This window comes from Glycine max, chromosome 7, assembly GCF_000004515.6.
Source record: "Glycine max cultivar Williams 82 chromosome 7, Glycine_max_v4.0, whole genome shotgun sequence".
Lineage (NCBI taxonomy): Eukaryota > Viridiplantae > Streptophyta > Magnoliopsida > Fabales > Fabaceae > Glycine > Glycine max.
In genome coordinates, this window is record NC_038243.2 from 11691572 (window position 1) to 11706462 (window position 14891).

General features: G+C 30.0%; 2 protein-coding genes across 3 annotated transcripts; one reads left to right on the top strand and one right to left on the bottom strand.

The window, feature by feature from the left end:
• Window positions 1-6561: 6561 nt before the first annotated feature.
• Window positions 6562-7455, bottom strand: LOC100806359 (ethylene-responsive transcription factor 13). Its single transcript, XM_003530097.5, has one exon. It carries the CDS (start codon window positions 7421-7423, stop codon window positions 6773-6775), a length of 651 nt encoding a protein of 216 aa, XP_003530145.4. The 5' UTR covers window positions 7424-7455; the 3' UTR covers window positions 6562-6772.
• Window positions 7456-10982: 3527 nt separating this feature from the next.
• On the top strand, window positions 10983-14540 carry LOC102670121 (uncharacterized). 2 transcript variants are annotated; one of them, XR_415137.4, is made up of 4 exons: window positions 10983-11852; window positions 11963-12106; window positions 12322-12443; window positions 13693-14540. XR_415137.4 is itself a non-coding variant. In XM_006583464.4 (3 exons), the coding sequence occupies exons 1-3, from the start codon at window positions 11591-11593 to the stop codon at window positions 12330-12332; spliced, it is 417 nt and encodes a 138-aa protein (XP_006583527.1). In that variant the 5' UTR covers window positions 10983-11590; the 3' UTR covers window positions 12333-13700. The 2 variants fall into 2 exon arrangements, 1 of the variants encoding a protein (XP_006583527.1); XM_006583464.4 differs by having other exon boundaries at window positions 12322-13700.
• Window positions 14541-14891: the final 351 nt, after the last annotated feature.

Sequence of the window (14891 nt, forward strand, 5' to 3'; positions counted from 1 at the left end):
TATCATATATAGTGGATTGTGATTAGATGACTGTTAGTGCATAATATTTTTTCTCATTTTCAAGAACATGAGCATATATTTGGTGAAAACTAATATATTAAGAGACAATTTGTTTAATTTAAAGTTAATGAGTAAGGATTCTAAATTTGGAAAGAATTGATATATTAAAAGACAATTTATTAATTGAAGTAGAGTAATACAGAAAATTTAAAATCTTACACACAAAAAATACCTATAATAAAAAAAACTAGTTTTGGGAGCCCTAAAGCAAGGGCTTACCCAACCTTATATTTGGGTCAGCATCTTCTTCCTATCAAAGGTATTAGAATTCTAATTTAATCTTATATCACTGTAATCTTATCTTATAAGTACAATTGTGTTATTTAGGAATTATTTTACTAAATTCTAGATTTTTTTTATTTCTAAAGTTTTGTGAGTTTAAAACTATGTAATATTAGTATAAAAAATTTTAAGTAGTTTTTTTAAAAAATTTAATGTTAATTGTTAATATGTTAGTTTTTGTTTGTAAGATAGATTTGAATGTATAGTCTCTTTCTCTCCTTTCTCCCTTCAACCACCATTTTAACTAATTATTGTAAAAGTCAATAATAAATTTACAATACATGATATAGTTTGGGACTGAATAAAAAATGTAAAACTATTTTACATTTCAATATCTAAACTATTTTCTCAAATTTTATCATATTTACGTATTTGTTTTCTCTTCAAAAATTATATTCTAGACAAGAGTCACTCGAGTTTGATAACATGGGCCATGACCCTTACATTGATTTAGCTTATGGACGCATTGTTCAATGGACTCGGGAAGAAACAAAGGGATTGTTATTGTCATTGCCAAATTTGCTATTGGTATTACCAGTTATAGCAGTTTAACCATTTTACCCTTCTCCCTTTTTTACTATAACTCCAATCCTTCTCCCTTCCTCTTTCACTTTTCTCTTCCTCTTTCACAACACCCGCAACCTTTCTCCCTTCCTCTCTCATTTCTCCACCTCTTCTCTTCTTTCTCATCAAACCATTCAACGTAGGTAATTTTTTTACACAGCAGAATCATGATTCTGTTGTCTTAAAGACACAGTGGAATCACAATTTCATATATTTTTTTTAATTTCCACACACAACGAAATCATGATTATGTTTAGTATTTTTTTTCCTTTCTCCAATATTTTTGTGTCTTTTTTATGATTTTTCATGAATGGTTCTTTGCAGTGAACGCATGGATTGGAATACATTTTTTCTTATGAAGTTACAACTCCTCGTGGTTTTGGAAACATCTATGATGATGCCTAAAATGATTTTGATCATTCCAATCAATTAGGTGAAATGTTTTCAAATCATGATGGTTTGGGAAATCAACATGAAGATCCTGACAATGGATTGGACATTGACCCCCCAAATTGATTACCCTTGACTTTTCCAATCATTTCACGACTAATGAGGTATGCTGATTAGTTGGCAATTTATTTTATATTTGTGTGTGTATGTTACTTAAGTGAAGGAAAATATTTTGTTTTTTAGGTTTTTGAAAATCGAGATGATTTGTTGTGTTGGGTTCGAGATTTAGGGAAGAGTCTTGGATTTGTTCTTGCCATTCATAGGTTAGATAATGGGAGGAAAATCTATGTTGTAGTGAGTTATGAAAATGGAGAACCATATATGAGAATTTCATCTCATACAACTCAAACAAAAATACCCAAATACCGGTTGTAACAAAAACAAATATGTGTAATAGAAAGTTTGAAATTTCTTTATTTAATCCTATGATTCTAATTTTCTTTTACGATAATAAAAAATAGAGATCTGCAAGCTATTCTTTTTGCTTATAATGCATACCATTCGACCAATCCAATTAAATTGTTTACTTATTCAATTTCAATGATTAAACTCTTAAGTTTATAACGTACAAGCAATACAAGGATAAGTAAGTCTGCAAGAGTACTGGAACCAGAAAATGCGGATGTCAGTTTAAATTAAAGGGGAAGTTTGTCAAAGAGGTAGGTTGTAAAATTTTTGTTATTTGTGGTGTTCATAACAACAAAGTTAGTGAAACATTATTGGGACATGCATATGCCGGTTGTTTAAGTAGTGAAGAAAAGCTATGCTTAATTAAATGACAAAAAATGTGGTGAAGTTTGGTCAAATTTTGTTGATAATCAAAGATCAAGATGCGAAAAATGTAACCACCATCAAAACCATATACAATAAACAACAAAGATATTGGTGCAGACAAAAGGGTCCAAGAACGAAGGTACAACATCTATTGAAGTTGATAGAACATGATCAATATGTATGTTAATTCAGAAGAGTGGACACTCAAGATGTTGTCATAGATATAATGTGGCATCATTCATATTCCATCAAGCTATTAAATTTATTCTCAACATTGTTGATTTATGATACTACTTACAAGACGAACAAATATCATCTTCTGTTGTTGGAGATTGTTAGTGTGACTTCAATATAAATGGTTTTTTTGTTGCATTTTCTTATTTACAATCTGAGAGGACGAACAATTTTGAATAAGCTTTAAATATGGTCAAAGGATTGTTTGTGAATTATGATGTGTTGCCTCAGGTGATTGTCACTAACAGAGATCTTGCTTTGATGAATACATTGGAGGTTGTCTTCTCTTTTTAAACCAACTTGTTATGTTAATTTCACATTTCTAAGAATGTTAGAGCAAAATGCAAGATGCTTATGAATAAGGCAGAAGATTGGGAGGTTGTGATGGATGTAGGCTTGGTGAATTATATTGATGAACAAATATATGAGCAACCGTTATAAAGCTTTACAAACATGTGCACATGTTATTCGATATTTTAAGAGTCTGTTTATTGTACATGATTATTGCATCATAAGGAGAGATTTGTAAAAACATGAACTGATCGTGTTATGCATCTTGGAAACACAACAACTAATACACACATTTTTTAATTACTTGTTTCACATTTTTTTTGTTATGTATCTTTTGTTGTCATTATACTAAATTGCTTTACAGGATTGAAGCACATGCAAGACTGAAGAGGTTGCTTCATGATAGCATTGGAGATTTATGTACTTCTTGGGATGCAATGAATAACATGCTTATACTGCAACACACTAAACTTAAGGCATTGTCTCAGAAAAAGCATCAACATGGTTGACCATAGGTTCAATACACCATTTTACAAGAGATTGTGAAACTTTTTTTCAACACAAGCACAAAGTTTAATCTTTGATAAGTTGAAGTGCATTACAACCATTGGTGTTGACAGTTGCTTGTGGATGAACACTTAGAACTACTCATGGCCTATCGTGTGCCTTTGAACATGCTAGGTATAGCTATATCAGTGGCTTAATATCATTATTGTCCATTCATATGCATCGAAAAATGTTATCCATTAGGGGTATAGATGACACAAGTGATTCTTGGGGGACTTAACTCTCACAAATTGGGTTGATGCATTGTTAAACAGATTTTCATAGCTTGATGTGAGCGGGAAAATGACATTGAAGAATAAGGTTCGTGAACTTGCATTTTCAAATACCAAAGAAAGTAAAAATAAATGGTGCACTAAAGTATGTGAAAATTTACTAAATGTGCACCTTCAATGTGGGAGTGAGTCAATGAAATGAACACGATAATTGGTAGTTTGGAAACTCCAAGTGTGGCTCGCAAAGATGTTAGTAACAAAAAGCAGAAAAAACCATCCCTTATATGGATAAATTTTCCAATACATTGCAATAATACATCCTAAAAATTATTGATGTGAGACCTGGTAGAAATTGTGGTTACAGGACAATTACAACTTTACTAAGTCAAGGTGAGGAATCATAGGCTCTAGTTTGACAAGATTTGATTTGGGAACTTCAAACATGAAATTGGTTTCTTTATCTATGATCCAAAGTTGAACTTTCTTTTCACCCCGGAGTTTGACACCATTTGTTGCACAACAACTCCTTATTGTAATTGAATTTGTTAACGAGAATCACTTTGTGCAAGTATACAACATTTACTTGAGAAAAATTTTAGTATTGTAAACATTAATTGATTTGTTAACTAACATAACTATACTATTTTTTTGTGATAATATAAATGTATTTGAAGGATAGTTGTCCCTTGTTTCCTATTGCACCACAATGGAGACATACTACTGCACATATAAAACCCATTCATGATAAAGACCATACTAGTGACACACACAAGAATTCAACTCATTGATGTTTCATTCAACTATAGGTTCTCAATATGTAGTAAATATCACTGAGGATTAATTGTTCAATTAACTCCCCTTATATTAAGTATTGTTATTTGTATTCATTTGACACTTGGTAAAACTCTAGCTAATGTTTTATTCATTTAATGTGGTATATAAAGTTTTTTAAATTGCTAATTATTGTAAGCCATGCATATTATGTTGCAAGTCATTTTTAATGAGGTCCTTAAAAATTCAATTATTATGGTTAACCCACAAAAATAAAAACAAAAACATGTTTCCATAATTATTTTTTTTGCAACACAACTTATAAAATGGAAACATGTTTTTGTTTGCAGGTATACAATGGAAACATGTTCTCATTTCACACAATGCATTAGAAAAAAATATAACAAGGAATGTTTTCATTGTACATTGCTAGTTACACAATAAAAACATATTTCCATTGCAGAAATGGGGGTGAAAAAAAAAATAGCATAATGGAAACACACTTTCTTTGTGTAACTAGCAATAATGTGTTTTCATTTTACAAATGAGAGTGAAAAAATTAACAATAAAATCATGATTTCATTTTACACTTACACAATGGAACCATGATTCTATTTTTAATTTTTTTTACTCTTAAATGAAAACACATTTTCTATTTTGTTTCATGTGAGGAGACAATTTGAAAATATCATGAAAAGATATTCACGTGGATAGTGCTAATAATAATTTTGATAGTGCCAATAGTAATCCCCAACTTGGTTGGGAGACATTCGGTTGTGCATATATCCCGTATGAACTGAAGAAAGTCAAGAAACCACCAAATTAACGTGTTATATAGCTAAACATATTCTTAAAATGTAATTTATATTTCATGCTGATCATGACACGCGTATTTTTGTGTCTTAATTTAAAGGACAGAGAAGCTTTGCTTCAGGGGCAAGGGCAATGATTTGACCACTGCCAACCAATATGGAAGCATGGCAAAACCCAATAATATTATAGAGAGCGTATTAGAAAATTAATGGGAATGAAGAGCTTAGTATTAGAAAACAAAAAGCTAATCAATTAAAGAGGGAAAGATAATGATAAAAAAAAAAATTAAAGAGGGAAAGAAAAAAATAAAAAAAATTGAAAGATGTAATAATGAGAAAGAGCGAAAAAAAAAAGAAACTAACGTATTTAAATAGGTAAAAGGAGAAAGAAAAGAAAAAACTATTAAAAAAGAGTAAAATATGTTTTTCTTAACTTTTTTAACTTTTATGATTTTATTCTTTTAATTTTTAAAAAATTAATCTTTTTTTTTATTTTTTTCAAATCCACCGTTAATGGATTACGTAGGGCTATTTATAATAATATTTATTTTTTTGGCGATTATAAATCATCAGAAAATTACATGAAGTATTTTTTAAAGATGAACTTGTTGTGGCAGCTATAAGCCGCCACAAATGGTAGAACATAAAAAAGTAAAACTGTTGATTCATGAACAACAGGCCCATGCGTAATGCCCCCAATCCAGACGACACATCGGAACCATTCATTCTTGTTCTCACGCCAAGCTCCACACTTTCCCTCTCAATCACCTTCCCAACCTCAAACTGAAACCCACCATTTCCCCCATAAAGCAAAGCCACCACATTCAGCCTCACAAATTTCAGGTCTGGTTTCAGATGTACAAGCTCTTCGGCTGTACGGCCCAAAGCGACGAGACCGGCGACGTTGGTGGAGATCTGGCCGCCATGGGAGATCTAGACGGTGCCGGAGACAACGACAGTGACGGTGGTTGACGCCGCTGCGGGTGTTAGTTCCGCCATTGAAACCCCTCTCTCTACCACATTCATTGGTCCAAGTCATGAACCTGGTGACAGTGTAAAGAGCACATCATAGAGTCGTAGGAGATTAGCGATGAATTCGGGTTGACAACTTTGGCGCCGCAGCGGATGGAAAGTGACAGATAAATAATCATCAAAGAAGATGAGGAGGAGAGACAGAGGGTTTCTTCTTTAACTCAAAATAAATCATGCTACACTCTCGCAATGAAGGAGGCACAAAGAATTCATTTATTTTTTACTCTCGTTAATTGAAGGATATGGAGCTTGTTTTTGTTTTTTTGATTTATTTTGTGGCGAGGAAAATAATTTATGATGGTTTTTAATTGATAAAAAGAAAAAAAATATTAATATAAATAGTATCAAGTAGATAGTTAAGGATGGATTTAAACAAAAATAAAATAAAATACCAGACAAAAAAATTTAGGAACAAAGACAATTGAAAAGTTATAAGATGAAAATCATGAAATTTAAATAATTAGGTGATCAAAAACATAATTTACTCGTTAAGTAAAAAGAAAACGCTTTAATTTTACATTTTTTTTCATTAATACTTTCTTTATGAAATATTAGAATAATTTATAATATAATTTACAAGAGATATAACATTCCTTAAAACAAATCAACCAATGACCAATAAAATGATTGCTTATATCATCATAAAACATCATGAAGACATGGACTCTATATTCCACTGTAGTGGCTCAGCTCGTCTTCATTTTTGGCTCCATCAAATCCAGCTTAGCCATTACTTCTTCGGCTTGGCTCAGCATCACTGCACCCAATTAAATGAGGAAAATTGAGCTTAGCTTTCGAGCCACGCATTTCAAAAGCGGCTCGATCGTAAGCCAAAGCTGCATCCTCAGCCGAATTGTAAGTCCCAAGCCACACTCTCGCGCCGTTCCTATTTGGGTCCCTTATCTCAGCCGCAAACTTGCCCCAAGGCCTGCGTCTCACTCCTTTGTAATTTTGGTTACGCACGTGGCCACCACGCGCCTCTGCAGACGAAGCCCCACGCCCCTCTGTAGCAGCCGTTGTTGCATGCCCCAACGAAGATAATGGAGAGTTAACGGCATTGACGTTATTATTAGGTGTTGCCAAAACCTCCGTTAGAGAGTTGAAGTCTTCGTTGTCGTCGAGGAGGTAACGTTGAATGGATTCTAGAAGAGCAAAATCATCGGACTCAAGAGTGGTGTTGAAATTGTTCATTTGGCTTTGGTCTTTTGGAACTTGGAAAGTGAAATGTTGTATTAGTGTTATATGTGATGTGAGGGTATTAGACATAGGAATATGTGATTCATAATGTGAATTTATATGAGTGAAAGATGTTGTTGAGAAGTGGTTTGGTTTTTTTTTTTGTGCCATTTTGTTGGGGACATTTCGTTGAAGCATCCTTGGTTTCTTGATTGATTTTTTGAAGCAGGTGCTGAAATGGGTTTTTAGGTATTGTGAATTAAACAAAAGTTTTAAATCACGTGGTGTAATAATGTGTTGGATAGTATTATAATAATAGCATTAATGAATCTGAGTAATTAAACAATTCCTTTTTATGTTAAGAAATTAAAAGGAGTGGGTAATGTACTTTTTCTTTGGTTTGATTTTGTCACGCGCTTACGTAAACTACATTTCTAATGAGGAAATTATACATTCACACATAGGTAACTGTATAGCGGTCAAAATTTACTTATATTTGTGTAAAAAAAAACTGATTTCTCTAAAATGAATAATCTGCACCATTGAATACATCTGTAAAAGATTATGTAGAATTAATTTAACTATTAGTAGTCTTGAATTTGAGTCATAAAATATGTTGAAATATTTATTGATTTTTTTTATCATATATAATAGTTTTATTTAATTTGAACCAAATCTTTAATTGTAAAAAATAGTTGTAATCTGTAAAATAAATTGTATAAACCGTTTTACATGACAAAGTATATATATATATATATATATATATATATATATATATATATATATAAAAGAATATTTGATTACGTGATAATTTCATAATAATTTCATATATTTTTTTAAATATTAAGTCAATATTATGTAAATAAATTCTATTTTATTATTTATTCTATTATTAGGATTGTATTCAATTATTATTTTATTAAATGTAAATAATTATATTTTTAGAATTTATAGAGCAAAGATAAACCCATGTTTTTTATCATGTAATTAAAAATTATAAGAATAAAATATAAAAAAATTGTAAATTCGTGAATTATATTTAAACATTAATTGATAAAAATATGCTCAAATGTTAAAAAATATTTGAAGATTCAATAATAACTTTCACCTATTTGAAATAAGTTTTAAGTTGAAATCAATATTTTTATAATTTATTCAATTAAATATGATATTTATATTTTAAATTAACCTATTTGATTAATGTTGAAATTTCTTCTATTAACAATATATAAATTTATTAATATAAAAATATAGAAAACATATTAAATATAAAATAAAATTTATGAAGATATATTTTTTATGAAGCACAAAATTTTATAAAAATAAAAACTTGATGCATGTATATAAAATATAATATACATCATACAAAATTTTGGCATAATTTTTATAACAGTAATATTTTATTATATTAATATTGTTAACTATTATATATATACTAATATATATTTTTATTAATATATTTTTAATAATTAAAATACATAGATAAATATATTAAAAATTATAATATATAAAAATAATATAGTATAAAATTAATATCCGTATAAGACACGCATAAAATTTTATGTGCATTAATTGGTTATATGTGTGTGCGCGCAATAAACTATAGATATGTTGAAATATTAACGAAGTTTATTTAATTTAAAGGAGCAGAGTCCTTTGAAAAAAAATGATTTAGCTATATATGCACTAAATTGATATGCACTGTCCTCCAGTAAAATTCGGAAAATAAATAGATATGTGGTCTTGAAAATTATATACAAGTAAGTGAGCTATTTGTTTTTTTGGTCAACTACGCACGGCTCTCCACGGTGGAGAGTGGAGACAAAAATCTAAGTGAGATATTTTCTGCATTTACCTCATTAAGACATATATAAAATTATAAACATCATTATAAACACAATCCGAGCCATTGAATTTTGCATATAATTAAAAACTTTGTGTAGCCCAAAATAGAAGAAATTTATGCTTACACAGTTACACATATTTAATTAGTAACAATTATCAAAGTTAGCAATTTATTAACAAAGTATAACTATTGGTGTATAAAAAGTTTATCTATCTACAAAATAGTGTTATATGAATACCAGACGGCGCTTAGTCAGTCTTAGACTACTATTTTATTGTTCAAACATGGTGGGCAACATTTTAATCCCTCAGATGAGAAAGGATATATGTCCCTTCTACACTTTATTTGGAGTTATATGGAACATTAGATTTCAAAGGTCAAAAATTAATATTATGGGTCATACATACACTCGATCTAGTTGACTACTTTGTACGGGGATGTTTGGTTACATTACATGTTCACATTGTGTAAAACATGAAAAATAACTTGTTTCCTACTTACAATATATTATTTATCAGGGAATAAGGTTTTGATTTTATTTTGGATTGGATTTCTTAATCTTTTATTTACTTTATAACCGGTGAAGATAATTGTTTGTCTTCAATTACATACAGGCAATTTAAAAACTTGAGAGATCTAAAGTAAATTTAAGAATAAAATCTTTTATTTATTCATAAAATAGTTTATTAAAATTATCATTATTTTATTTAAAATTAATTAATTTTTTGGGCTTTTTGTGATGTAAAATTATTGATTAAATTGTCGTAATTAATTTCATTTAACATTTCTTTTTCAATAGACAATAACATCAATTTGTTCTATCTTTGTTGAGACATTGTTGGTGAGTTTTTATTATTTTTTAGCTTTGAAAAACTCTTTTCTATTGAAGCAAATACTGATATCGTTAACATTATTCTATAAGCTATATGCGTATTTGTTTCCTCTACCCTCCAAATAGAGACACATGCACATAAAAGATGAGAATAAACAAATAGGTATTGAGAAACTATTGGCTAATGTGTTAAAGTGAAACAATAATCAAATAAACTTAAGAAACAACTGAGAAGACAAAGAAGTATGAGAAATAGTGAGAAAAGAAGACAGAATTAGAATTGAATATGAAGAAAATAAAGAGAATAAAAATAAAAGAAAAACTTTTGGATTTCTTTAGTTATTAACTATTAAATATTTTTTTCTAAACAAAGCTATAATATTGATGAAGAGTTGTCGTTCATTAATTACTTATGGTACCAATAAAAAATTAACAATTACTTATAATATTTTAATTAAAATTTATTTTCAAATATAATTTTACAATAATTCTTTTTAGGTATATTAGTACTAAAAAAAAATTTGAGACCTTTTTTTTGGGGACCTAAAGTCCTTATTTGGGCTGCTTAGGCCTTAAGTCGACCTAACTACACATGTACACTTTGATTTAGGACAACTAATGCACACAAAATTTGTTCCCTTCGTTTTCTAATGCTAAATTTATATATTTGAATGAATTAATTTTAAGCTTAAAAGTATTTTTAAGAAAAATCTTAATTAAAATATATTGATTATCAATATGTGTATGTCCAACGGGAAAGGAGCTAAGCTAATCAAGTCCTTAAACTTGTGATGCACGATTTTATTTCAGAATGCGTGTGAAGATACGCTTGCAGTATTTAAATATTAAAAAAAACGCATGACTGCATGTGATATTATATACAATATTCAAATACATGAAATTGTATTTGTGTGCTTTTAATTATTTATTTATTTCTATAAGCAGCACTTGTGTGCTTTTATTTATGCATAATTAATATTACATATGACATTTATGGAAGTTAAATATTTGGGTAACTTTCCTACATGTACTTGAAATGCATTTGGTTATTAAATATAGATGTGTCTCTTAATGCATTTGGTTATTAAATATAGATGTCTGACTCTCCGTACTCAGCCACAAACTTTGCCTTCTCCCACTCATTTGCTCCGTTGTGCTTCCACTACATAAGGTTCTCAAAATTCTCATCCTTCCCTCTCCGTTCAAGAATCTCCTCCACCTCTGCATACTCAAATAACGTCCCTTCCAAAACCCTAATCACTCCTTCGAGTCTAATCCTACGCCCGAACTACATCGGATTCCCCTTTGGCGTCACCTCTAGAATCTCCCTCGCTAGATCTAATGTCGTTCTCCCACGGTTGTCCGCCACCTCGGGATCTGCACTGGGATCTAGAAGAACCTTCGCTACCTTGAGCCTCACGTATCTTGTCACCATGTGCAGCACCTCGAGGCTACCACTTCGATCGCAATGGTTCAGATTCGCGCCGACCTCTGCTAGCAACTTCATGCAGGGCTTTGAGCCGAGTCCTGCGACAAAGAAGAGCATGGTGCAACCATCGGTATCGATGTTGTGGCCATCGTTGACTCCGAGATGAGTCCAACAACAAAGAGGTACTCCATTCTGGTGGCACTGTCCAAGGCTCTGCTTCCGGTGATGCCTTTGACTTCGCCGTAGGACTCATCTTCGATGTCTTTGGAAGTTGTTGTTGCTTCCTGCTGTTGTTGGTTTTGGAAAATGGCGGTGATGACACGAAAGCGTGTGGGTTTGTGGCTAGTGGTGAGAAATGGTCGATGGTGGGGAGGGAAGAGGTGTTTGGGATTTGGAGAGAGTTTAGTTAAGAGGTGTTTGGGGTTGGACTTTGGCACATCCGGTGCCAAGTTTGCCATCATTGACAAAGATGGGACAATTCAAGCTGAGGCTAAAAGAAAGTGCCCTTTCTACTTGATAAGTAATATAATTTTATTTTCCTTTTTTAATAAAAGATGTGTGCAATTAGTAATTTAACGCTACTATTGCTATTAGTTTAGTAAGCTAAGGTTTCTGTTTTTCTTGTCTTAGAAAGAGTGGACAGTGACATGATTGGGTACGCTCGTGGAAGGAGACAATGTTTTCTCTACTTCAAGATGTCCAACTTCACCTTTCCAAACACGTTGTCTCCATTTCTATTGATGAGACTTTTGCAACTACTATCATTGTCGATAGGTGGATCGATTTTTTGTTTCATATTTTAATCTTTCTATTAATTAAAAATTAAGATTATTGTGTATTTGAATTCTGAAGTAGGAATATGAATCTGATGTTGTAGTGACATGGGAGAACCGTTGTGGAGACCTTTACTTCACCATTGTGTTTTTCAGTGCTAGGAGGTTTATGTGTTTGTGTTGCAATTTTGACCTTTGTTTTATGTTTTGTTGCAGGTTGGCTATGATCCTAAGGTGGACTCACATCCTTCATCGCTAGTATCTCAACTCATATCCTGAGGTTGTTGCTCTTGGAACTCCAATTGCTTGTTTAAAGGAGGAAATTGGAAATAAATATGGTATGTTCTGCTTTCTTAATACTTGTTTGCAATTGTAATGAGAATCTGTATACTTGAAATTACAAATTTTTAATATTGGGAATTTGTTTCATTCAGACACATGTACACACACGTGTGATCAATTGCACATGGGATAGTTTTGTGCAGACTCAGCAGTCAACAAACATGCTAGTAACCTATACATTTTATTGATGAAATTGGAATGAAATTTTAGTTAATAATTGACAAAATTTAGAAAATGAAGTGTAAAAAAAACTATGCTTGCAATTCACTATACTTAAAACACGTTGTACTTTCCATAAATTATGTACTATTTTAAGTTAATTTGGTTTCTGTTAATATATCAATTTTTAAAAAGCTGAGTGACTTTGATCCAACATGATAAGTGGACTCTGGAAATCAAATTTTTGTATTATATATGGAATTTTAGTGGGAGAATCCTATGTAGTTTAAAATTAGCTAAAGAAATAGGTACTTGTTGTCTTTCTCCTTGGCTACTTTGGAGTGTCTACTGAATGGAATACTGAACCTACATCTTTGGAAAAACATTTTTCTCAACCCATGTGTAACTTTAATATAGAAATTGAAAATTTGAAACTTCTCTCACCATTATAAATCTATGCCTACTAAATATAATTGAAATATGCTACAAGTTTGAGAGTAACCAAGGCTGCAAGAGCATGTTAGCCAATTTGAAGGTCACTTCAAAAATAGGAACCAACTTGAAACTGTTCCCCTTTTCTTCCAGACATAAAAAACCATGTAATTGGATTCACTGAGTTTTAAAATTGGATTTCCTCCTCTTTTCCATTTGCTATTTCAGTGAATATGGGATTCCCAATTTATATAGCTAGAATTTATAACCAAGTGACTATTATTATATTTTTGTTTTCTGGATATGGGTGGAGCTTGTTGCAAATACTAAATGCTTTACTTCCCAATTAGCTTATTGATAGTTGGTTCTATTAAAAGACATAGGCAAGAGAACGTTTAATATACCCTATGAAACATTTAGTTACTTGAAAAATATGTATTAAATGTTTTTTGTATTAATATATATGGATTCTTGACATTGTTATTAATATATTTGTTCAAAAATGGGGATTATCAAGTAGAAAATTCTCATCTGGAGCCTTTTGTGCGTCTTCAATTTCAAGTTTGTTGTATCATTGCTGTTGTTTCTAGTTTTATTTCTATATATACTACTTTGTATAGAAGTTATATTAACATGTGTTATTTTACCATGCAGTTTCTGAATATTCACTAGCTACAAAATTTTCTTGATTATGTCATTATTGGTAAGTTAAAAAATGGCATAAATCTTTTTATTATAATTTTCCTTTTTATTAATTATTTTATTAGTATTTTCTATCTCCAATCCTTATTAACGTATATATTGACTAGGTACAATTAAATTATTTAAACAAAGAAATAAGCATAAATGTACCTCCAAATATGTTTAGAATTCTAAATTTTAATTTTTTTAAAAAGGAAGTTCTAAGATAGTTATTGGAAAACTGTTTTAGAAAGTTTACAATCTAAGATGTGGAATTCTCAATTTTTTTAAAAACAAATACATTCCTTAATTTTTCTAATAAAAAAAACATTCTAAGTCGATTTTGACTTAAAATTTGTCATTCTAAGATGACTTTAACTTGAAAATCGTCTGAGGATGATAGTTTTTCTAAGACAATTTTTTAGGAACCGTCGTAGCAAATTTTCACTTTCCACATCGTTACCTAAAAGACGATTCAAAACTGTCATTGAATGTGTCATTAAACCGTTGCGAAATATGTTTTTTTCTTCTTCGTAGTGTTAGTTTAAAGTTATAAAATATTATAATAATTATCAAAATTATACCAATATAATTTGATCATTTGCTCATATATATATATATATAACATTCTATCAACACTTATAATTTTTTTTTCTATTTATCTCTTTCTATTTCATCATATCATCAACCATACATATAATTTTTTTTCTTCTTTAAGTACTTTTTTATGTATATAGACTAGAGATATTTTTTATCAGAAACAATCTTGTTCGTATTGAGTAAGATGACTATGAATAAAAATCTTCCTTTGAATAATTGCATACTTAGAACAATATATATATATATATATATATATATATATATATATATATATATATATATATATATATAAATTTTATCTAACAAGTCAGTTTTAAAATGATATTTTAACAATTATTATTGGGTTTATAAAATCATCTACTATCTGACTATTATTAGATTATACACAAATATATTCAATGTTACAAACTTCACATTTAATATTTCTAATCTTTAAAGTAAGAATTAATATTAAAGATTCTAATCAAATAAAAATAATAATAACATGACCAAATTAATTAAAGCATATAAGTAGGTTTCCTTACCTCATAAATTGATTTTATAATATTGAATTTAATTAAGCTAAATAATAA

What these genes read in the sequence shown, in the direction of transcription:
- LOC100806359 (XM_003530097.5), bottom strand. Translation starts at nt 7,423, where the DNA reads ATGCTTCAACGAAATGTCCCCAACAAAATGGCACAAAAAAAAAAACCA.
- LOC102670121 (XM_006583464.4), top strand. Translation starts at nt 11,591, where the DNA reads ATGTCTTTGGAAGTTGTTGTTGCTTCCTGCTGTTGTTGGTTTTGGAAA. An exon ending in GTGCCCTTTCTACTTGATAA is followed by an intron (nt 11,853 to 11,962) that starts GTAATATAATTT and finishes TTCTTGTCTTAG; the next exon opens with AAAGAGTGGACAGTGACATG.